Source organism: Lates calcarifer, linkage group LG15 (genome assembly GCF_001640805.2).
Source record: "Lates calcarifer isolate ASB-BC8 linkage group LG15, TLL_Latcal_v3, whole genome shotgun sequence".
In the NCBI taxonomy this organism is placed as follows: Eukaryota; Metazoa; Chordata; class Actinopteri; family Centropomidae; genus Lates; species Lates calcarifer.
This window is the reverse complement of record NC_066847.1, coordinates 11828466-11855067: the sequence shown is the minus strand read 5'-3', so window position 1 is coordinate 11855067 and position 26602 is coordinate 11828466. Positions and strand designations below refer to the sequence as shown.

The 26602-nt window shown below is 40.6% G+C and overlaps 1 protein-coding gene across 1 annotated transcript in view; it reads left to right on the top strand.

Annotated features, from left to right (window-relative positions):
- The window catches only part of efna3b (ephrin-A3b), a 57124-nt gene extending 40555 nt beyond the window's left edge, over positions 1-16569 (top strand). The window contains exons 3-6 of the mRNA XM_018680491.2: positions 4584-4876; positions 6246-6311; positions 7460-7537; positions 12997-16569. Of these exons, the coding sequence (XP_018536007.1) occupies positions 4584-4876; positions 6246-6311; positions 7460-7537; positions 12997-13115 (556 nt within the window). The 3' untranslated portion in view covers positions 13116-16569. The remainder of the gene's footprint in view (positions 1-4583; positions 4877-6245; positions 6312-7459; positions 7538-12996) is intronic.
- The last annotated feature ends 10033 nt before the right edge of the window (positions 16570-26602 follow it).

The window sequence follows — 26602 nt, the reverse complement described above, 5'->3', positions numbered from 1 at the left end:
TAAGTAATAGTTTTCACCTGAGAATATTTAACCAGAGCACTGGTGAGCTTTCACACCTGCCCTTGACAGCTCTAATATAAGAAATTCTCACCTTTTTTTTTTTTTAACAGGTTTTACAAATAATATAATCACAGCGTGGTGGCACAGCGTAATGGTGGAGATACTGTCAGTGTAAATAATAAAGAGGGAATCACCCAAAGGTCACAGATGGATGATTTTGGTGCTCTCATCGCTCAGTTTGTGGAATATTGACCAATGTGCTTTTCTCACAAAAACATGGTATATATTCAGCATACGCCATGCTATGACTTTGTAGTGCCTGAAAGGAAAATCTACACTCGCTGGCTTAAATCTTTAGAGCTTCCAGTTCCCCAGAGTGCGCCCCCCTCCCCTTACAAACTCTACAATCTTACCAACAGAGAACAAAAAGGAATGATTGCTGTTACTGTCAAAGTGTTTTATTTATACAGTGCTCCAACAGGCCAGGCAGATAATAGTCAGGCAGGGGGTAACTCTGTGGCATTATGTTGCATATGACTGATTTATATAGGCAACATACTTTCTCTCTGTGTCTCTCTCTCTCCCTCCCTCTCACACTCTCTGATGTGATTTTACAGTAGTGACATTGATCCAGGCCCACTTTGATCTTGCTCTTAGCTGTTGCTTCTTCTCGCACCCCTCCCGCTATCACCCTCCGCTCCCTGGTGGCCAGACTCTGCAGCTTTTAACCCCGACTACCCCTCGTCTCATCCTATAAATCCTCCGGTCTTTCTCTCCATCGTTTGCATCGCCTCATCCGTCTAGTGGATCTGTGTATGTAAGCGTTCTCCTGCTTCTTGGAAGCTGCCGCTCTGCTCCTCGGAGTTGTGCTGCTAATGAAACTTCCTGCTCCGTGTCTCAGCTCTCACTGCCATCAGTTTCAACTGGCAGAGCATCACTTATGAGAGACGATATTAGTGGTGATCCAACACAAAAGGAAAGGGAGGCATCAGAAGAAAGCAACACATCATGACATCTCATAAACTACTCCACCCTCATCTCTTTTTATTGTGTTTTAGTTTTCAGAAAGCATGACTATCCAATAAACTCCAATATCATAAAGGGGAATATAAAAAAAGGCTCTTCTAAGTCAGAATGGAATTGTTTCTCACAATTCTTTAAGAAACCGGTTTTTACATTTAAATATTTATTGCATTCTCTTTTGTCTTAGGGCAGACTTAAGGGATAATGTGATCAAGATGGTATGGAGCTGTCACATCAGCTTTACACAAAAGGCGGGGGCACATTCCCAACAGACACTATATCCAATTGCTTCACTTAAACGATGAACGTAAACACTTACGTCTAAGTCACAGTGCGGTTAGTTCATGGCAGCAGAAATTCAGAAATTTTCCTGTCATCGTGTATTTAATTCACTATTAAAGCGTTGGCAGTAAAATGCAATACAATGTCTATGCAAAAATATTACATTAATTAAAAAGTTTAGTTGTTGTTGAGACTAGAACATTTCTTGTTACATTTTGTGACTGTGGTGTTGTTGAATTGGACTGCATAATATTTTATGCGGGAGCAAAAATTTTAGAAACACCTCACCAAATTATGCAGTCCAGTAAAACAACAAACAAAAACAGCAACCTCAAAATTACAGCAGTAAGTCAACAGCTCTCTAACATATTGACAGTGTCATTCTAGAATTACAGTATAAAGATTGATTGGCCTTGTTTAGATGTCACTGAGACCTAGACGCTGGCTTATACAAAGTGTCTGTCTATGCAGTAAGAAAGTTAAACTACATGTTTGTTATACACCAATATGTCTCATTTTAATTATATTGTTCTGTTCTGTGTTTTTACAGTTTTGGAACGACAGTGACTGGGTACCAGTGATGGGTACAACAGTTACTGATAGTTTGTACTAAACTCTTATATTGGATTGCATCATGTTGTTGAGTTTTCTATTTCTGCAGGTCACTCACAGTACAATGTAACACATTAAAAACACTAAACTTGGCCAGCTGGCATAGATGAAAATAATGACTTGTAATACAAAAACCTCACTTATAGCCAGAGCCGTAGTTTGCGGCCAGTCTTGTGTTAATGCGTGTGTACGGTGAAAAGTTTTTGCCTTACACACACATAGACAATGTCACAGGACAGTCGTGACCATTATGCCCAGTGCTAGTCCCGATGGTTCGTCTCAAACACAGATTTATTTTTGGTTCTGCCGCATCTACCTGCACAAAGCTCTGTTTCATGCAAAAATGTTGATGCAACTTAGGGGCAATTAAGGAGCATTTTTGTTTGATGCAACTTCCCACTAATGTAAAATCATTGTCATGTTCGAATGAGACTGCAGAGGTATAATTAAAAATAATGATTTTACTCATTCTGCAATTTGCCACATCTGATTTTCTGATTGTCCACAGCCTCAAACTAAAGCATATTGTGGTCTCAGATAGATTATTGTAACATTAAGGAACTCTGATGCCACTTTTACATGACAAGTACATTTTTGGCTAATCACCTTTTTTTTATTTGTTTGTATATGTGGATTTATCTCAGAGACACACCCCTTAAATGAGTCCCACTATCAAATATAAAAAGTTGGCAGATTAAAGTGAGGTGCTTTGATGTCACACATACACATTCTTGCACGCACACACACAAACCAAAGCAAGTGCACATGTAGACACACAAACACACACACCTACATAGTGGGAATCCTAAATCCAGCTTTTATCTGTTTTTTTAAGTGATTTGCTTTCAGATTACTCAAGATGCTCCGAGGTGCTCTCCCCCTCATTTTTCTCTCTTTCTTTTCTCCCATTATCCCTTCATCTCTGAGAACGTGCTTTTCTTTGGTAGCGTAACCCCCCCCCCCTTTCTGTCTGCTCCTTTCTGGCTCTCACTGCTCTTTTACTCAATTTGCATTCACGCCTCCCTGGTGGAACCAAACTCATCCCTCACTCGTGCTCTCTCTCTCTCTCTCTCTCTCTCTTTTTTGCATTCACTATAAATATAGTTCCCTTGAAGCATTTTATGCTTTTTTCTACAACTAATACCACAAGAAGTAAATCTCCTCTGCAGGCTAGTAAATGATGTAATGAGAGAAAGTGAGAGGAGAAGAGAGAGTAGAGGACAGGAGAAGAGAGTGGGAGGAAGAGAAGGAGAAAAGGATGTTGAACAATTAATCTTCCGTTCATGTTCTGCTGGAAGAGGGGGAAGAGAGAAATGGAGAGCAGGGAGAAAAAGACAAATTCGGGAAGGGTTTGAAGAGAGTGGTAAGGAATGATGGAGAGAGGGAGACATTGGGAACAGTGTTTCGATCTTCATTTAATAATTGAATAATAATCTCCCTGGAGACATGACCTAGAACTGGCAAAGAGGGAGAGAGGAAGCATCAGTCTGAAGATGACACACTGCTGCCCCCTTGTGATTTTATGGTGTCACCACTAGAACATCTGACTATGATGTGTGTTGTGTGTGTGTGTGCGCGCGCACATGCTCATCGACGTGTGTATGATTTACAACTGCAACCTGTCTCTGTCACACAGATATGGGCCCGTGTCTGTGATGGGGAGAAAAAGAGGGCTTTTGGATGTCAGGAAAGAATCTATTTCACTTTGTCACACAAACTACACACACGTACACACATAACGCATACACTTCCCAGACACGGAATCAGACCTTATCTTCCTGTCAAGCCAAGTCTTTTTTAGGGTTGACGCTGATATATGAGCTTTGGGGGGAGAGAAACGTGGCCAGGACGTTGACGGCTGACGTGAGCGCAACGTTGCGCTCAGGTTGATGTACGAGCGCTGGGGTTAGGGGACAGCGCTACGCTGACACCAGGAGAAGGAGCTGTGGCCCTGGGGCCTTGAGTCCATACTGAAGAGTCAGCTCCACATTCTCTGCATGCAGCAGCCCTGTAGCCTCAAATACACACACACACACACACACTCACACACTCACCTGCTTTGTGTTATTAATAACTGGATAACTCTCAAACAAAGCTCTGTCTGACAAAGGGTGAACATTTGAGCTGAAAGTATTCGAAACACAACATGCCATACAGAGCGCAGCGCAAGTTGTGATGTATGTGACAGTGAGTGTAAATCTCAAAAGTATGTGTATCTAAAATTGTTGCATGTGTAATTGGAATTAGTGCCACTTAATACATTTAGTTCCACATTTAGCTCTCATGCTAACTGTGGAATTTTATGCTAACTATGCCAAAATACAACAAATAATGCAGCTCTATGTGTGTGTGAGTGTGAGTGAGTCAGTGTGTGTACTATTAGAGACATTGTTAAAATGTTTGGACAACAAATTTTGTGAAAACATTGTGTGTAATATGTGTGTAGTACTAATGACCCCTATTCAGTTTTATAAGGACATTTTTTAAATCACTAGAGTACTGTTCATCTTCATATTTTTGAACATTTATCCTGTGTATTGTGTTGAGTGTCCCTGTTAAAGATAAGAAGTGTTGAAATGCAATCACCTTTAATGTCAACTGTATGATATATTATGTATATTCTACTATTTCAGAATTATATCAATTCTATACATCTCTGTTTCCAGTCTGCGCAGGGAGGGCTACACAATGCAGGTGAATGTTAACGACTACCTGGACATCTACTGCCCTCACTACAACGACAGCCAGCGCATGGTTGGCACCGGAGAGCAGTACGTCCTCTACATGGTCAGTTACCGTGGTTACAGGAACTGCGACCCCCAGATGGGCTTCAAGAGGTGGGAGTGTAACCGACCTCATGCCCCCCATGCACCCATCAAGTTCTCTGAGAAGTTCCAGCGCTACAGCGCCTTCTCGCTGGGCTACGAGTTCCACGTTGGACAGGAGTACTACTACATCTGTGAGTGGAATCAAACCAGTAACCAATACGTCAGTGCATATCAATATTATGTGCCAATGTACTGTATGTACCCAGAATATAAATGGAAAAGGATGCAAAATGATTCTTATTCTTGCAGGAGGAGGTTAGTGAGACTAGAGCTGTGATCTAACAGCTAACTCCTGTAGATTAAAATAATGTGTTTTTATTGTTAAATAGATTTGATGAATACTCAAATTAGCCAAAGCCTGTCCTCAGGTAATTTCTGGATAACAAATTGCTGCTTCACATCTAATCATATCACCCTGCAGTCAGGCATGCTCATCCATTTTGTTGATTGCTAATCAAATTAACTCACAGCACCTTGCGCCAATATGACAGTGTATAAATAATGAACTTTTTGCTTGTCATAAAACAATTTAAAAACAAATATTTCAGGCAAAAGATAAATGTCTCATGCACTAAATGGCTGTATAATGAGTGCTGTACTCATTTCACCTACATTACTTGGTGGGAGATGTCTATGGAAAGTTTTTTTCACTCTGCAGCACCAAAGTCAGAAAACTGCACAGCGTTCACTACAAAGACATGTTTCATCGGTTGTTTGGTTCTCTACAGGCATTAAAAGATTTTTTTCATTAATGGTCATACAGCCGGTTAATTATGCCCCTAAAATTATTGCCTGTTGGCAATACCGATATATTGGTCTGTATTAGCGTTTTGCACATACATAAGATCAGTTGGAAAAAACGGTTTAAGTTATGATGTTTATTTTTGCATTGCAACATGCATTTAAGGGTTCATGTTAGAACATGTTATGACACGTTAGTACGAGAACATACAGGTGCATTGAGATCAAAATCCCTGCATATGATTTTTAGCTATGTACTTTTTCCCTCTCGTATATCAGGATTGGTGTATGTGCTGGCTGATACATAACAAAAAAACTGCATTATAGAAATACCAAACCTGGTCTGAGGTAATTTAGAAAGAGTGTGACCTTTACATTTACAGTTTGAATTTTATTCAGTACTAAAAGTATAAAGGCTATACTGTATATGGTGCATCAGGGACAGAGATCGGCGTGTCATCTGAACGTTTTTAATCCACTGCTCTCACAGTTGCACAACCCACATTCTGTGCTTTCAGCTATCCACAGCATTTGGTGAATTACAGATAAAACACTTTGTCAGCTTACAATAATCACTGCTTTTTTTTTTTAGTGAGTGCTCGCTGTCGCCATGGTCACAGGTGTTGTTGCCAGTCAGAAATTGGAGGGGGTTGGGGGTCTGGAAAGACCTAATCGAGTCCAACTCTGAATACAAGTGATAGTAGTGCATGAATACAGGCTATTGTGACATTGATCACTTTTGCATTTTATTTTCCACAGCCACGCCCACCCACCACCACGGCCGCAGCTGTCTGAGACTACGAGTGTATGTCTGCTGCTCCACGGGTAGGTCTCTTACACTGTGTGTGGGTGTGTGTGTGTGTGAGTGAGTGAGTGTGAGTGCGTCTGTGTGTGGTGTGTGACCTGTAATGCGGTGCGTGGACCTGTTTGCAGACTTTACCTGCACCCATCTGGCCACTCTGCCCATCTGGCGACCACCGGGCTCCTTCGAACCCACTCACACACACCTATTACTCATACACACATACACACACCGGCTGCATACAGATGCATATACAGTCTAAATACAGTCTAAAAGAGGCAAGGCTATTAATACTCCTGCTGAGTTTCCCCTGCAGCATTTTCACTCACAGTACCCCCCCACCCACCCCCAGCGCCTCTTTTTCTTTCCCTCTTTCTCTTTTTCTGTCTCTCTCTTCTTTCTCCTCCTCTCTCTCCATCTGTAGCAGCAGAAAGGAGCAGCTCCAGCTTTGAAGACCCTCATCCCCTCTGCCTCCGTCCTCTCCTCTTCTCTGCTCTCTCCTTCCTCTCCCCCCTCCACCCCTCCTCCCCTCGCTCCCTGTCAGAATCCATTTATTGCTGTGTGCGGTCAGTGGGTGGCTATGTATATGTAGCGTTAACCTCTCTCACTCGCGCTCCTGCCATCCTTCAATCTCTCGACCCTCTCTCTCACCCACTCACACACACACACACACACACACACACACACACACACACACACACGCACACAGACTTTGATCCCTGGCCTGTCCGGTCCTTTTAACTTCCACAGCCCTGTAGTATTAACCTCTCCTCCTTCTTTCACCCCCAGCCCACCGGCTCCATCGCTCTCCATGCTTTTTCACACACTGCCTCTCTTCAGTTTGATCTGCCTCCTCTCACCTCCTCTCTTCTCTCTCTCTCTCTCTCTCTCTCTCTCTCACTTGCTTACTCATTTTCTCTCTCCCTCTCTTGCTCTCACAGCTGCTGGTGAAGTTATGGCTTGTCAGTCTGTCTGCTCCGGGGGATTTTTTTTTAACCCTTACACCCTTGCCTTGCTGCTCCTCTGCACGTTTCTCTCAGGATGTCAAGTTGGATGTATTTAAAATCCTTGGGGTTGGAGCAATGGTTTAACCCTTGCTCCCTCACTCTCCCCTTCCCTCTTTTTCTGTCCTACTCAATTTATCCACTCCCTCTCTCTTTCTCTCTCTCAGCCTCTGATGTGGATGATGAGCCAGAGCCTACAGAACCAGACTACACGCTTAGACCAGGCCTAAAAATTGACGATATTGGTGAGTCATAAACATACTCATTTAAACTTATACACACATGAAGTTGAGTAAGCGTGGAACACATCTATCCGACCCATCTGGATTCATAAAAACAGACACAGGCTTGTGTTTGTCATTCAGATCACATCAGTCTCAAACCTTGACTTTTTAATCTGCAGTGCTGAAATGAAAGGATTTTTTTTTCTGTCAACAAATCCCAATAACGACTTTCTAACTTCCTCCTCTGCCTGTGGCACATAACCCAAAGCTCATTAGCTCCCACTGAAGTTGTAAAAACTGGTCACAAATACTGTATATAGTTTCATTTTTTAAAGTAAACTGAGTAAGTGGTGCGTTTGTTGGGAACTGTTTTCAGCAGTGAATTAATACACTTGGTGCAACAGTGAGTATTTACAGCTACAGGAGAGTATATGTGGGGTTGATTCAAAATAAACTGCAGTGCCCATGCTCATTGTGATGAAGGAAAATGTCACTCAGTGTGCATGGCACAGATATTTTCTGCATTCACTGACATTAACAAAGTCCTTTTTCCTCTCAATATTCATTTGTAAATTATAATGGTAATCAAATATATCAATAAGGAGTGATCATTGTATAATCTATTATTAATGGTTTAACCCTACAGAAAAGAAAGCGTGGCTTTATCAATACAGACCTCAAAAAGATAATAATATTTGCATCTTTAACCAAATATCAATTCCTATATCATAAACAACAAATTAACAAAAAAAAATCCACAGAGCACTATTAGTAATGTTAACTAGATGAAAATATCCACATTTTTATCAACTTAAATATTTTTATTGAGATTTTAGTGAGTCATAGTAAATGTGAAACTACTTAAATACTTCAATAATATGTAATGGCAGAGTGACCAGTTCATCAGCCATACAGCATCAGAAGTGACCAGCCAAACTGAAATGTGCCTTTTTCAAAAGAAACCTCCAGCACAGTTAACTTCACAGTACCAGCTGGCTTGGCAAGCTGCTGATCCTGCTAAACAACTATATGCATATTCATTTCACACTCAATGTTTTCACCCGGATAAGCAAAGAACACAGAGTTTCATGGGTATTTACAAGAAAATATATCAAAATTCATTCAGAAAAGGAAAGGCTTGTTCAGATTTCCTGTCATTAACTTCTAGATCTTGGCAAGTGTTCACAGTTGGTCCTTATGCTGCTGTCATTAGGATAATTCAACTGGTGCATTCATGGGAATCTTGCAAAATCTGTTAGCTCTGGAGCTGTTTGAAATTTGGCAGCAATTTAAAGGAGAAGCTGAGCAGTAAATCAATAAGTGACAGATCTTAGGATAATCTCTCAGATGATCATGTGGTTGTTTATCAGCGTAATGGCAACAACAGCGTCACAACAGCAACACGCAAGGCTAGCTTGGCCTACGTAGCTGCCACCCATTATGCAACCAGACATGTGGGTATCAGTCATCATCCTGTCTAGCTTTCACGCTATCTTCCAAGGTAACCTGTAAAATATGGCGCTGTGTTTTTGTTAATATGTGTGTACGAGGATGCCTGAATGCGCGTGCTTGTGTAATAAATCACTCTGTTCTCATAACTGTCGTAAGAAAACTCATCACTGGCAGAGGCGAATGGCTGCAGGTCGTATGAGTTTGTTGAGATACCTCACCCTCCCCTTTTTTTTCTTCCCTCCATCATTCTTTTTCATCTCGTTTTTCTCTCACTCCATCACCTTTCTCCATGCCCTCCTCATCCTACCCGCCCTTTAATTCCCATCCTCCATTTTTCCTCTCAGAGCACAGGCAGGAATGCAGTGGAGGGGAAAGCCACTAAAACTCAGTTTATTCACCTTTTGATGTGTGAAATTGAGTTTTTCCCTCTTTTAACACCTTTTTTTTCAAAAAGATATTAATTTTAGGGTTTTATTCTATGCATTATTGCTACCACAGTGATGTAAACTATAGAAACTGTCACAGTGATTTAAACTATAGGAAAATTTTCATTTCAAAATTATATTGCGTTGGAGTTAGTCCACCAGTAATTTTAATTGCCACTATATCACTAAGCACTACATATTCTCATCAGGTATCCCTCCGTCCTTTCCAGCATATACATAATAAATGCAAAAGATGCTCATTCTAGTAACATAAAAGATGCACTTGAAGCCAAATCACTTGAAGAACACAACTAATTACAAGGCACATACAACAATATAAAGAAAAGCAAAGGTTATTTCCACAGAAGAATTGTTGTTTTTAATGTACTTGAACAGATAAGGAAAACAGAGTACATGAAAATACTGTTAATATTTAGTGAATGGCTGATACAATAGTGGAGCACAAATTACCCTAGGTCCTATGGGTCATTTTCACCTGTAGTGCTGTGTTGCCAATTAAATTAATAGGATAACCCAAATGGTGCGAGAGGAAGTGAGGAAATCAGCAGGGAGCTGTGAAATGAACTGAAAACAAAGAAGCAGTACAGTTTCCTATTCCCCTCCCTCGTTCTCAGTCCTCCTGACTGCCGATTAGACTCATCACATCATAGTTTTAATTACTGTTATTCAAAGTTCACATCAGCACATTCACGCAAACGTGAGGCGACGCACAAACTGCTCAGTTCAAATCTGCCTGATTACCGTGTCTGAAAATGTTTAACTAAGCTGAATGTTGCAGGCTCATATTGTAAACCACCCCTCTCCCTCTCTTTCTCCCCCCCTTCACTGCTCACAGTTTATTTCCTGGGCGCTGCCCCTTTCAATCAGTGTCTACAGCTCAACAGTGGTTCCCTCCTGAATACGGCCTCTAGTATTAGATTTCATTTAGATCTCATTTACAACACAGATGGAATGGTGCTAGCAGCTCCCCATGCAGCCATGTGATTACTGATGGCTTTCAGTGGGAGGATACTCATTTACCAACCCTGTTGGCTCAGGTTACCGCATCTCACGGTCAGGTCCGGCCATTAGTGGAGAAATCAGAAGCTTTTTCTTTAATAGGGTTTATTGTAGCAATTACCACTCCTTTAAGCGATAGTGTGTTGGGGGTACTTTGCCAACAACATCAGGTTAGATATCAGTGTCAGAAAACACTCACAAGCTGTCAAGAACTCTCTCATCAACATTTATAGAAACAGCTGTGCTATATATATTTTTTATTTAGTCAGTTCAAAATATCCCATTTAAAGGCCTGTGATATCATAAATGTTTTGAAATTTATTATGACCATGCAAATTCCATACATCATACACATATATGCTTAGTGTATGCTAATTTAATACCCCCTGCTAATAGAAGTTGTTAAATTGCTGTTCATCTGTCAGTGGTACTTATTTTTTTATATATTTACCTTTTATGTTGTTTATAGATAAATATTTTACTTGGGTTGTCTCCCTCATCCCTATTAGGGATGTAACAATTTATCACTCTGCACCGTATTTCCTGATAGAAGAATGGCACAGTTTGCATCATGGAGCTAAAAGAATGAATCAACAGAGTCAACTTAATCATATCAGTTATACTCTACAAATGCTACTTCTAATGCATCTGTTTGTTTACTTACAGTATTTCTGCCAGAGGCTGTAATTAAAATTACATGCACAAACAAACATAGAACTGTCTCAGATTTTCTCAGAAATATAACACCAGTTAATATTTAGCTGAACAGCCAATGTTTGTTCGCTCTTTATCTTACAATGGCAGCCCACTGATTTTATATGTCAAACTCATTTTACTAGCTATTGTATAAGGAGAACTACTCAGATTCTAAAAACAGTTATGTATTGTCTTCTGTGGCTATGGCTGACTGTTTTTGGATTGACGTGTGTATTAATAAGTCAGAGTTAAATTAAAGATAATTATTTTCAAAAGTATTTATTACAGGAATTTTACATTGGTTGCATAACAATGTACAGGAGGTTTCAGTTTTTCAGGCCATACATAAAATATAGTATGTTAATGTATTCTACATGTAATTTTTATTACATTATTTTTTTAAACCACTAAAGTTGTTTGACACTGACAAACATTTCATTTTCACACAAGTGCACACAAGCTCTAAGATATCTCCTTGTTCTTGTGAACGTGACATTCAGATTCATAGGACGCCTGCAGGTGTCTAAGACTCCTAATTATCAAGCGGGTGCTGCCTGCTTTTCTGCAAAATGTGGCATAGACACACACACACACACACACACACACACACACATACACATACACACATGTAGACATGATTTTACACACAGCTTCTTGGTGCCACCTGATGTTTGGCTCAGAACATGTCAGAAGGTCACAATGTACATCACGCGCTCCCGCCTGCACAAACATCGTGCCAAAAGTACATGCTAATAATTATGTGTTTATCTGTGGCAGTCAGTGACAGACACCGGGTATGTGTAGGAGAGTGGTTGTGTAATGAGGAGATTACTAGAGCCACACTTTTGAACCAGTTGTGCGAGATTCTCCACAGTCTGCTGTTTGTGTCTTCAAAACCACATTCCTCTGTCTGTCAGCAGCAAAGTAACACAGTGTCCTGACCCCCCTTGGCTGCATGCTCGGTTACAGAGCGGTCAAAGCATTTAACCTGAGCTCCACTGCTGCATAGACCTCATTAGATCGGCCAACGGAGCATACCAGAGGAGGCCATCTCTAAAAACCAGGTGTCAGCCAGTCATTACTCTGCTGTCTGACCCACGGAGCAGCTGGAAATATTCTGGAACTAGATATGGCACGGAGTGGAAACACTGAGGACATCCTCACTTCGCTTCAATGCCATCAGACCATAAACACAGTAGTTCCTAATCACCATCACCAGACCTTTGTACAGACAGAAAATTGTGCTTCTGTCTGGTCTCCAGTCTCATTAATCAGCTGACTACAGAGGGTGTGTCTGGACGCACGTGTGTCTCATAATCGTAGGCATGAAGCAAACTGTCTGCCAGCTTGTGTTTTTGTACGTCGACCAGACATGAACATTCGGTGTGTAACCTGCAAAAAAATAACCACAAACTATTTTTAGGACACCACCTGCACAGGCAGGTAGATTGGGAAGGGGGAGGGAGTTACAGTATATACAGTGTGTCTTTATGTACAAGTATGCAAGTGAGTGTGACTGGGAATGTGTCACTATTAGAACAATGAGAGCTCTCTGATAGCAGCTGCAGTCTGCTGTGGCACTGCTGTTGTGTTGTCTTTGTGGCAGACTAACCGCATTTTAGTGGGAGTGAGACTGTATGCGCTGATAACTGCCTTTTGTTCAGTCAGGCTGTTTCATTCAAACAAATTTGGTCATGTTTTAGTAACAGCCGTGCTGCGTAACAAGATTACAGCACAATTAGAAGCTCAGATAAACTTATCTTTTAAATTTTCCTTGCAAGGTTTTCAAGTGTAGAGAAATTCTCTGCCAGCATGGTAATAAACTAAAATGAAGACATCACTATCCCTGATTGTTTCCTCTATGTCTCTCTGTTTCTGTATTTCCAGATGAATTTAACCCCTTTGTTCCCAAGCTGGAGAAGAGCGTCAGCGGAAGCAGCCCATCCAGGGATCGCCTTCTCCTCACCGTGACGATGCTCCTTCTGGCCGTTCTCTTCATCTCCTAGCAACGGCCATCCCATCAGCGTCACCATGCCAACTAGCCTTGGGAGGGTGTACAGTATCAGTGGGTGGGAGAGGAGTGGGGGGGTGGGGTGGGGGGCCTGGGTGGCCTGGGGGGAGTCAAGAGAGGAGAGGATAGGAGAGGAGAGGAGAGTTAAGATATTGCAAATAGAGCAGGAGGCAAGAGGAGCAAGACTTTGAAATGAGAGTTTTCAAGCATCACAGTGTGTGTGTGTGTGTGTGTGTGTGTGTGTGTGTTTGTACAGCTGCGTGTTTGAGGTGTGTGGAGTTGAAAGACCTTCAGGCGCTCGGTGACACAGACTGAACCGTATATTGCATAAAAGTCAGCCTGTGCACACAGATGCAGGTGTGGGTAGACTGTGTGTGAGTGAGCGTTTGTGTGTGTCTGTGTGTGTGTCTGAACAGGCCACAGGTTGAGCTTGTTGAATCATGCACACCACACAAAGCATTTATACAACAGGAGTGGGGCGGGGCTGAAATCCTAATAAAATGAAGAAAAGGCATCAAATCCACCCACCCAATTGAAAACCATTTGAAGACTTTCCCCTGGATCTGATTGGCTATAACACTTCCTTAGGGCTAGTTGCCATAGTTTCTTGCAACAAGACTTAAACTGAACTCAAATGAACTGAATCAAATAGATTTCAGTGGAATTGAACTGAAATTGCCTTTTTTTTTTTCTTCTTCTTCTTCTTCTCTCTTTTTTTTTTTTTTTGTTGATGTTATTGTTGTTGATCTTGATGCTGGGAACTTGTCCCAGTACACAGAGCGGAAAAAAAGGAACCAGCTGATGAACTGCGCTGGTCCTGTGTAGGAGACTAGTCAAAGTAGCTGATAGTTCATACACAAACACATCCTGGGACTCCAGACGCCAGTGTTTTAGTTGCCATCTCCACTCTGCTGTGTCATCCTGTGTTCACCATCAGTCTCTAAAAACGACAATGTGACTGGACGGGGTCGGGGTGGGGGGAGGATACAGAGCATTTAAACGATGAATCATTCACTTAAACATCATTTGATGAGGAAAAAAAAGAAAGGGAGGAGGAACTTAGATGTGCCATTGACACAGAAACCGGAAGGGGTTTATTGATGTTATAAGTTGCTGTGTTACTTTTTCTGTCCTGTCTTTGAAGTACTTGGTTAGTCCTCTGTCATCTCCGAGGTTAACTAAAGCACACGATGGCTCCAGAGCAGCCATGGATACACTCAGCAATACTGCCCTCCTCTCAACCCGACTGCAAGCTGTTTGGAGGAAAGAAAGAGGAGCTGGTGAGGAGGGATGACAGAGGAAGAACAGGCACTCACACAAGCATCAAAGGACAGATCCAGTCCCGGACAATAAGACGCTATCTACTGGTCTATGTTGGTGTAGCAACCTGCACTACCAATCTCATCTCTGTAAACTCATTTGTCAGATGCCACATGTAAACAGTTTTCTGTTTTCGTACAAGTGTGTTTGTGTGTGCCTGAGAGAGGAAAAACATATGTCTGAGTGTGCCATGTGTGAGTGTTTGAGTGAGAATATTTTAAATGGTACTAACAGCCTGAAAATACATCCACATACTGTACATCTTATAAGTATGAAAATGCAAAATAAAATAAAAAAAAACAAAAAACAAAACACAACTAAAGCAACAAGTAATACATAAAAACCAAGTGCTTTGGTGAGAGGTACTGCATTTCAAAACTCAAAAAACTCTACCAGTCGGTTGCTTCAGAATAGCGTTTCCATAGCAACTAGCACCTTATTCACCATGGTTACCCTACCCTGCCAATGATGGACTCTAGTAGGGCATGGCTTACCATAGTAGCTGATAACAATGATGAAGGTGATGATGATGATGATGATGATAATGATGACAATGGACTGCGACCCAACTGTTGGACGACCTGGTCACATGGCGGCACAGGAAACGTTCAAGTACCCGTGTAAATGTCAAAACGGACAGAGAATGGAATTACAATGCTTTGAAATCTGCCGAGATGAAATGTGATGTAAGCATTTTTACAAACTTGAAGCTCAGTTTCCTTTGTGGTTGTTTTGTTTTGTTCTTATCATTTTTTAATTATTCTGTTGAGTTTGTTGTGGTGTATAGTTGGTTATCTTGAGGGGTAAGTCGGTGTTTAAAAAGTTGGAAAATTGGGTGGGGTTGAGCCATATGTAAACCTGTGCTGCACTCTGTGAATCTCAAATTTACAGTCAAACTATCTCGCAGAGAATAACTTTTTTGTTTTTAAATTTTTGTTTCTGGACATTTTTGTCTAATTTTCTTGTCTCCTTAAAGGGACTCATTAGATGTATTACTCAGCCTAAGAAAACTTGTCACAGAATCCGGGTAATTAACCCTGATGATGTCACAAGGGTTAACTCAGACTTATCCTGAAACCTTAACAGACAACCTGTGTTAGAAGCGAGAACCTCGAGATTTGAAAAATGAAGGTATTTAGCAGGCAGGGATGGACTAACAATCGATGTTATCAAGTTTTCTTGCGAGTTTCCCAATTATGTGGGAGTGCAATACTAAATTGTCAGGGAAACTCTTTGAAACAAAGCTATGTCGTTATCAGAATCTGTTTACATGGTACAATAATAATATGTCTGGTCCAGGCTGTGACCAATTCAACCAAAAGGGTGGTTATTCTCCCTTTTAGAGTCCTGAACTGGTCAAATAAAGTAGTAAATACATTTTTGAATTCATAGAAATGTATTAGCTCTCGTCACCCTAACAAGAGCATCTTTCTATGGAAACAACTAAGGGTCCTGTAGTTTTGGAGCATCACTGAGCATATCTGACTATAATACAGTGTGTGAACCAGTCCAGGTGTATGTATGGCTCTTGGTGGGAGGGAGAGGTAGGAAAGGTTTGGGTTCTGGTGTTGAGGGGGAGGATCGAAGAGCTGTGCAAGAGGGAAAATCACTCTTCAAGAAGTTGCACTTAAGAACTTAGACACGAGAGCAAGAAAGTGCGTGTGTGCATGTCTGTTTGTGTGTCCATCTGAATGAGTGTGTGTTTGTCAGGGGGGAGTAAGAATCAGAGTTCATTTCTGTTAATCACTTCATGGCCATGTGCGGGAGCTTTAGCATGAGATGCTGTCTGTCTTTGTGTGTACCGATGTCAGTGTGGGCGCGCGTGTGTGTGTGTATGTATGTATGTATGTATGTATGTGTGTGAATGGATTAGTGAGCGAATGAGTAACAGTCTCTTTGTTTCTGCTCTTTCCATGTGTGTACGTGCGAGAGAGTGTGACTGATTGTTGTCTGGCAAAACAACAAAAGCATTTAATAGTGTTGGAAACAACAATTTACAATCATGTTTACCTTCGACTGGAATGACTTTAAATGAACTTGAAAATAAACTGTAAACTGAACAAACCATAACAGAGGTTATAACAATGATCATGATAACAAAATAATAAGCTTACAAATCTTACTTTTAACAAGATGTGTGTTGGACTCTTTATTTGCCTCTTTTTTTCTAACCCCCCACCTCCCCCACCCTCCCTACCTTTCCTGTCTTTGAGGATCTGAAAAAAGGGAATAAGCATGGAGGTAATCCAAGACAACAGATGGAAGGGTTGCAGGAAAGGTTTTACCTGGTATATTCACTTCTCTGTAGATAATGTTGTTTGGAACCTCACAGATGTGATTTTCCATATCAAAGTTGGTGTGGCGACGCTTCCCTCCACAGTAATACCTTTACACGCTCCGATTAGGAGAGATAAGCACTTCAATCACCAGCCCAGCATTTGAATGACAATGGGACACACCAGCAGTGTGTACCTGTATGTCTCGACTAGCTGATGGAGGGATAAAGCCGCTGCTGATGTCAGAACGCAGCCCGGCTCGTTGTCTGTGATCTTATGCAACAGCTCTCTGTCAGACAGGTAGAGTTATTCTCCATCAACTGACAGGACAGCAGGAGGAAGAAGATGGACAGATAAAGGTCAACAGATAGAGGTAAGGTAGAGAGATGGAAGATAGGGAGGTAGAGATTGAGGAAGTAGACAGATGCTGTACAACATTAAAGACAAAAATTGGTCGATAGCTTCTGGTGCCAATGTAATGAAAGTTAGGTTTTGGAAACAAAGCACCAGTATTACGAAACACTGAAGTAATACTCTGCACAAAATCCATCTCTTTTAGTAACAAATGTTCAACCCATGTTGGCTTGAGAAGAAACTGTAAGCTTGGTCAGCTTGTACTCCCAACAGTGACCAGTTTTCACATCTGGAAATAATTAAACCATTCCTGTTTGTACGTTCTAGTCTAGATCTGAAACAATTTGACAGCTAATCTATTAATCGAACGATTAAGGCAACTATTTCAATAATCTATGAAATGTTTCAGTGACAGTGAACTGAATAACCTTTGGTGATTGGACCATGAGCTGGACAAAAACAAGCAATGTTAAGATGTCACAGTGGGCTTTAGAAAATTAAGGTGTCATCATCAATCAATCCACTGATATATTACAGACAGGTGTTCCTATCATCCTGCTGATCTAATGTCTCCAAAAAAAATGTATCATCATTTCCATTTGGGAAAAGACGCATCAACAGCTTGGGGGCAGAGTATTCCAGGCAGTGATTCAGACTTTGGGTAACATTTTAAAAGTGAACTTTAGGGATGAATAATATGACTGACACCACCCAACAAACCATAGTCTCCCTTCCGAGAACCACCCTGACTCATTTTAGGGTGACATCAAGCTCCTAGACATTTTTATCGAAATTTTAAATAGTCCAAACATTCCCTCCCTTATTAAATCTATTCTTCATCAAACTCACTGCTGTCAACCCAACCCATGAGGAACTGACATATTACTAGGAATACAGGGTCAGAATACAGCCTCATCTCACTTTCTGTTCATGTATACCAGTCTGGATACACTAAAAATGAACAACCCAAGCTTAAAGTATGAAAAACAAATATGACAAAAGAGCCAGAGTTTTCAGTACACACAATTGTGAAATCTCTGATGACTTGTAGTTATCACAGATCAGGACCCACCTACAAATCCACGCTGCAGGAGCGAATGCTGACCACTTGGTGCCACTGTTCAGTCACAGCTTTGGTGAGCAGAGGTGCTGCTCCCTAGTATCCCTGCCATGTAATCCTTTATCTTTGGCTTTATAAGCCACAATGGCCATTGTGTAACCAGAGTCATTGGGATTAAATATGCAGATTTATTTTACTGAACTGTGATATAACATTATTTGCAGCACGCTGAAGCAGGTGAGATTAAAGAGAGGGGTTTTTTGACTCCCCAAAATGTGGGGATGTGGCAGTGGATGCCAAGAACTGTACTCTCACATACTGAGCGGCAAAACATTATGCAGCAACCATCCATCCGAGGCTTCTGCAAATGACTGTTCTTCACTCAAGGTCTTCCACTTGTGGACTTGAAGGCAGCTTTTCTGTCTGTATTCATATATTAAATTGAGTCAGGTTGAAGAGAACATTTTCTGTTGTCTCTGACTGTGTTCGTTTTACCAAGAAACCAGTGTTATGCATTGAAAGGCTTGTAAATATGAAACTTTTTACAAAAGGTTTTCTCTACCAAAATCAAAAATACATACACACATTTTTTTTCTTTTCTGAGATTTGCTGATGTTAAAATTAACCACAGCAGTCTGCATGGCAAACTTTCAGGTTTGTCTTACACTAAAAGTATTATGAATTTCAACAGCAATACAAAAATTCACTTTAGCATAACACTTTGGCTGCCCAAAAGCTCATCCTTATTCTACTTTAAATGACAAGTGTTGCAACCTAAGACCAGCCTCTTAAAGAAGAAAACCATATTTGTTTGTTTGTCTTATGGATTATGATGGCATGGTACCCATAGTATTGTGAAATTTAAAAAAATGAACCTGTTATGGTGCTTATGATGCTTCATTGCTTAGAAAAACTGTGAGTGCACACAACTACTTTAAGTATGACAGGCCAAAGTTGAACCAACTTTGGTGAGTACCATGTTATTGGAACCAGTACAAACAATGACTTGCTACAGTAGTTGTGACAAACTGTAGTTTTACTTTAACATGTGGTCTTAATGATTTAGAAGACCACTCCCCTACGCACACCCAAAACACATAAGCATAAAGACCGCAATACATATGGAACAGATGATCCCCCTGTGCTGACAAACACTGCTCCCTCAGTCACGTCTGTGTGGTGATGAGTTGCGTACCGAGGCAAGGGAAGCCCTCCTACTCTCCCTTATGGCTCCTGTTAACAAAAACCTGCTCCCTGCCACGTGAACATGCCTTTCTGCCTGCATGTTAATTCCAACCATGAGCCTCAAATAAGGTGAGGCATCACACTGAACATAAGGGATGACTGCGTCAATGTGTATACACGCAGTGTTTGGTGGTCTTGTATGTGGTGGGCACGCAACATTTCTGTATTTGCATGTGCGTGTGTTTGTGCACTGAGTGATGTAGCATCTCTCCAGAGCTACAGAAGGTGAAAGCTTGCTGAGTCACTGATGTCACGTTGTGGCACCTGGGGCCAAATTCAGAAAACCCTCTCATCAACCTGCTTAATCATCAAGTCTGCATGCTGATTAAACTCAGGTGTGGTTGATCAAGCGACTGATGGAGGTGAACTTTCCCCCACATTACTCATAGAACTGGAGCACTACAGTGCTAGTATTCAAAGCGTCTCATAAAGAAAAAAAACAGTTAGGTTCTTTTCCATGTTTTTTTTTTTTTTTTTTTTTTTTCCAGATTCAAATCAAAGGCAAAGTCTCGAAACTTTCTTTTCTCATAGGGATCCCAGCAGGGTTTTAAAGATGTAATTTCATCAATGATCACTGATGCCGATCATTCCATTTCTCAAACCTCAAACCTCAAGGTGAAAGCCTTAAGGTTGAAGTAATAATCTATGGCATTTTTATATAAATGCATCTATGCATTTCTTTTCCATATTAAAACAACTCATAAGCTGTTTGAGGAGCATTTAAAATTTTGCATTTCATTTAATTTTGTACTTATCCTGGGAAGGTCTTCTTGTAAGTAGGAAGGGATTTGTCTTTGTTTATGAAAAAGGCAGGAGTACATCCTTTGGAATAACTCAGAAATTATTCTAATTAATATTTAGGAGTGTTGAAAGCCACCTAGAACAACTCAAACTGCAGCAAGAACAATCCAAAGAAAAGGAAAGAGATGCAGAGCTGCAGCGTGTTAGCTCTACTGTAAATACCTTGCTTTTTCTTAAACCTTACTGCAGACAATCCTTGTCTTGTTTGACATTACTTGATTTAGGATTTGGCCATCATTTTGCAGAGTTTGTTGAATATATTTATACGTTTTTACAGACTGCAGACACCTTCACCCTTTCACAGGCACACTGTGAGCAGCACAACAGTGGGAAACTCGTGCAACATGCGCACAGCCCACAAGCTTCTCGATGGAGAGTTTGGACACAGATGAACTTTTCATCGCCGTCAGCCATGAAAAGGCAATCAGACTTTTGTGCCTCCTTGCTTCCCCCACCCATGTAATGTTGGGTCTCCATCTGGCATGTGCAAAACAAATGACAATGTGATTACATGTTTTCAAAGCCCCCCAGTTCTCCACATCTTTTATTTGAAGGACAAAGAAAATTCAGCAATGCCAGAATAAATGAATAAAGTAAGTGCCTTGCCGCCTTGTTATCACTGGTTATCACTTGACGTTCTGTGCTGACAAGATGTTTCTATTGATTTTCTCTGAAGCAAAATTAATTTTCTTCTCTGAAATACCTAGCGGTTTTGGTGTGAATGCCTCAGTTATGACTGATCTTATCTCTCAAGATGAAAATTGACACACATAAAGAATAAACAAGTCTGTTTATTCAAGGAGATAGGGACACATTTATTCTCTGCAGACCAATAACCACATCCCAGTGACTTCATCACACTGTGGATATTTTTAATCAACCACATTTAAGGCTTTGGTGAGATGTTACAACAGTACCGGAAGTTCTCCATCTATCTCACCCCATCCTCCTTATTTGTACATTTTCCTTCCCCCCTGATTTCTTGACCCCCACAAATGGAAGTAATGTGCTTGGCCCCATCTTTACACTGCCTGCTTTCCCCATGCCTCCATTTTCTCATCCTCCCTCTGAACGGCTGCTCTGATGCTGTCAGTCGCCCCCAGATTTATGCTTTTGGTGTTAGTCACTGCCTGGCTTTCCCCTCGTCCTCTCATCACATGTCCTCTTCTTCTCTAAGTTTAGCACTAATCCTCTATTTCTAAGACAGCATCTGCACAGCCCCAACAGATGGGAGGGTTATATTTACTGTCTGTCTGTCTGTCTGACATACACATCCATCCAATAAACATGTACTTTAACACTGTACAAAAATTAAACACACACTGGAGATGAAAGACTCATTAATACAACTCTCGAGACTGCTGAGTAAATATGTGAAGTGAAAGTGTAATTTGATCTTTCAACTCATCCCAGTGTGGTTCGTCAGGTTGTACAAAAGTGTACAGTTTAGCAGCATGACGCATGTGACAGTGTTTTCACATGCTGGTGTATAATTGATGTGTGTGTCAGCCCGAGGGTAGTGTATCCTTACTCCATTATTAGAGACACCTGTGCTGTGTGTGACTGTGCATATTTGAGTGATTTTGTCCAAATGTGTATGTTAATGTTAAAAGAGTGTTTGCAGTTGTCTGTGTGTGTATCATCCATTGGAAATGATTCTAGGGTCAGACAAGGTATCAGATAGACTTAATGGATTTAGATTTAATTGATTAATCAGTGTGTTGGAGCTGTGTGGTTTAACTGTACCTCTAACCAGCTACGTCCTCTTTTCTTATCCTCTAATCACCAGATTATCTGCCCTAAGATTTCCGGAGTGACGGCCTCCGGTCTTTATTCTGGAGTTTGTGCATTACTGGCAACAACAACAAGTTGTTCTGCTTGTTTGCAGGGAGGAGTCCACACAGTGCTGCCCTATCTGTGACACATGACGTCTGTGTCTTTTGTATCTTGTGTATTGGTTGTTGACACTGTGAACAGAAAATATCTCTCATCATCTCTTTAAAGGCACAGTCTGTGACCAAAATGTAAACAAAAGTCACGAACATGCCAAAAATTACTTACAAAATCTAAGTTTAACTAAATCTAAGTTGTTGTTGTTTTAACCATAAATCCATAAGTCCACTTACTGGTTTGTTTTTATAGAGCATTCAGTGTATTGCATGATCTTCATAAGTGGATGATGATGGACAAAAACATAACAGATACTGAACTTGCATATCAGCAGATACAGCTCTGTGACAACTGAGCAAACTCCATCTGTTTGTGAGGACCATGTGATATGGCTGAAAGCACCAGAATTTTCAAGGTCGAGAAGGAACTTTTATGTCATTTTAGGTAATTATTGTTTCTGCTGTTGCTGAAGGTTTACTTGCATCATCGCTGTTTGTGAACAAGTAAGCAGTAAAATAGATCTGTAGCTTCAATTAGGCTCAGCTAACTAACAATAACAAAATATTTATTTTTAATCATTAAGTCAAACTCCTCAACTATATATGCAAAATGAACGGCAAATTTATAGAAATAGAAGGAATACATAGCCACTAAAAGAAATAACAACCATTTCTGAATCGCTGAGGTATACAGTAAACATTTTCAAAGTTCTTCTGATTTCTGTAATACACAATACATAAACAACCCACACGACACTGCCACCATGAAATGACGTGTAGCAAATGAGACATATGTGACGAGCCCATCTGAGTCATTTTTGTCGTCAAAAGCGAGACACCCATGTGTGCACACACACATGTGCACGCCCTCACACAACCTTTTAATGTACATGAGTTCACATAAGCATCACACACACACTCACTTACACACACACAGGGCTGCCATCAGTTTGGACATATTGTGTTATTTGTTGTTATGTGAGATCTTCAGACTGTTTTGAATTTCTTCACATATGCAGCGCATGTGCTCACATACAGTACAACCACCTGCAGCACTCAGTATGACCGCTGTTTCATAATTCATGCATTTATTCATTTATTCATGCCACACATGAAGAAAAAATATGTTTACCTCACAACCCAAATGTCAGGTCAGGATGATTCTCTGATTCATACATAACTAGGTGCAGATGCTCATCAGCATGGGAATGTGACAAATCTGCGCATTTGCTTGTTTAAATGTGGCAATTTCCATGCAGATTTCTTTTAGTACACTAAATTAAAATATTGCTCAAATCTGCATTTTGCATTTTGCAGTGTCACAGATGAATAGTTAAAGAGATTCTAAACCCAAAATATATTTTTTAAGTGTCAAACACTTCACCTTTGTAAACTTGAAAGGTGGCTTTAATGCATTTTTAATTTCCTCATCTGCAGAGAACAGCAGCTGCGGCCAACATGGATTCAGTAAGTCACAATACATTGGACTTCAATGTCAAGGCTCCCCCTGTGACTTTTATTTCTCCCTGGTGTTTCCTTGTTTTCCCTGTTTTCTCGCCTATCTCCTCCCCCTGTGTCTGTGTATGTGTGTGTGTGTGTGTGTTGGAGGTGTGGTGCTGTTCCCTCATCACCTGGTTCACCTGCTCACCTGTTTCCCATTACTCATCACCTGCAGTGTAAGAATCCCAGCTCTCCAACCACTTGTCACACTGGTATCACACTCTCAGCCACTCAGCAACTTTAATACTGAGTAGTTCTCTAGAGTTTCACTTGTGTTTGTTCTAACTCGTGTTTTCCCTGTGCTCCAGTGTTTGCCTGCATCAATCCTGCTGTTTCAACTCCTCATGCTAACCTGCAAACCTCCAGCCTGCTATTACCCCTTTGAATCAAATATTTTTCCACTACACCTGCCTCTGTGCCTGCTCAAAACAAGCCTTAACAGTATGTTACCCTAAAGAATAGTTCAGCAGGGGGAAACAGCTGGCATGACTGTCCAAAGTTAAAAAATACAGCTACCAGCACCTCTACAGATCACTAAATAACACATCATTTTACATTTCAGATTGTAATTAAACAAACATGATATTATACCTTGTTAATTGTGAAGCCTGTTAAGAAGTGCTGGTGCTGGTTACTGTTGCACTTGCAGCTTCCAGTATATATGCTAAGCTAAGCTGATCAACTCCTAAGTTTTCCAAAATGTCAAACAAGTGTACACTTTTGAAGCCTTGAGGTTAAGCCAGTACAGAGTGATTTTTTTTTTTTTCCTCAACGAATTACTGTGAATCCACGTGTAATTCTGAAAGAATGCAGTTGTTCATGTCCCATTTATTCATCTGGATATGAGAAGCAAAATAAAAGGCTTAATGTTCTACTTTACTTGTTATTTGGCTAAAGTTGAGCTTTGAAAATCCATGGGGTGCACATAAGTGCAGGCTTGACTGAAGTGGTGGTGGATAATGGGCCATGGGGCATATGGTGTGTCGTCTAGCTGCTGTTTTGTCCCTAGATTTCCTCTTAATCTCTCATGTGTCTCATTTTGACTTGTGTACTTTTCTGTCCTGCATAAAAAGCAGGAGTCTTTCTTTTCTTTTTCTTTTCTTTTACTCTAAGAGTCCCATTTCCACTTTTATCCACACAAGTCCCTAAAATGCCCAATGACTTTGAAACAAACGTCTGGCCCACACACACATACACAAGCTGATGAGCACGACTGAAGCTGTGAGCATGCTGCAACTTGCTTAGTCTTGCTTTGGCCAAAGAGAGGAATTAATGAGGAAAAAAGTAGCAGGCTGTCTTAGTGGGACACTGTGACAATGCGTGCGTGTGTCACAAAAACAGCTCTCAAAAGACTGTGACACACTGACCAGTTTGAACTGTGTCCTGACATACATGTCTATTTTTGATCATGTTTTTATCTGAGGTTGTTGAGTCACTGTTAAATTCTGATTTTGATTTGCAGCTACTCCAAGTTTAGATTGTTAAAGCATGTGTCCTATGTTGACCTTATTTTATAGTGATTACTTGAAACTTTGAACTTTGAATTGTAGTTGTAATGATGCTTATCTGAGATGGAATGACATCATACCACATTTCTAATTGCCCTGTGATGAAGTGGAGACCTATCGGCCAATGTCGGTTAGGACTGACTCCAGCACCTTCAAAGCCTTCAAAGGATATAGCCAATGGATGGATGTACTGTATGTCTAATTGGAAAATAAGTGTATAAATGTAGGCTAAATATGTGACTAGACTGAAAATCAGTCATTTTGCATTTATGTTTTTCCTGAGGTAATCAAGATGCCTGCCACTGTAATATGCTTTTAAATGAACCTGGGGTCTTAGGAGTTAATTAAAAAAAAAAAAAAACCTTATCAGCAGTGAGGAGTGATTTCACCAGCACACATACTACTCAGTCACCCACTTTCATTCATTCTTCATTCAATCCAGCAACTTTAAAATTCATGGAGATGCTTGTTTGTCAGTTAAGTTTAGAGGCGATGATGCTGACAGTACTGTCATTTCGCAGGTCATTTGTCATTTTCCCTTCAGCTCTCCTCTATGTCTGTCTTTTATTCTTCATCCATCTCTTAGTGTCTCTTCAAATCTATATTTTACTGCATCATTTCCTGTTGTTCCAAATGTCTTGACTGCAGTAATACTGGAAAATCTGATCTAAAATCAAAGCACTCTGGTTGACACAGAATAAGCTCAACTGCCAGTAGCTCTCTCTGTTTCACACATAAACACACACACTCAGACACTGATTACTAAACATCTCCCAGGCTGTAACCTGCTTCATGATGATGTAGGTTATTGTGCATTTTTGGTAACAAACAGGAACCGAAAAGCAAGATATAAAAACATTCTGTCAGTATGTCATTACACGTGTGCACGTGCATGCTTACATGCGTTTGTTTGTGTGCTTAATTACACGTGTATTTGTTTGCACATGGTAGAGCAGGGAGGAGGAGGAGGAGGGAAACATCCTCCCATGGCCCTGATGCTCTGAACAGACAGCACAGTGGCCTAAGCTTGTAAAATGAGTGTATCATCCCATGCCCCCTGGAACACAAATAACCTCTCTCATTTAGTCAAGACATGCACTAAACCTCCACTCATCTTCTTATCTCATGTAATTACAAATCAACATTGGCTTAATGTCGCAGGAGGTTCATGTTGAGTTTCTCAAAGCTGTTCTTCTTGTGTCCCAGACCGTTCTTTCATTTTATGGGGGTAAGTTACCTCAAATCAACCCTCAAGATCTAAAATTAAAATCTCTTTAGGATTATCTTGAGCTGTATCACACATAATCTGTGCCCTCTGTACTTTCTGAAATAAAGATGTGTTATTGGTGTCAAGGTTTTGGCATGTGAGGATAAATGCCAGATTTTAGAAACCTAAAATTTACAAAATGGAGATTTCCTGTTTTTGTACAATAAAAAGTTACAGATAGTTAAATACATTTTCTTTAATTATCTGCATAAATCCAATGACATGCTTATGCAAGTTGTTTTTTCATAATGGGATTTCATTG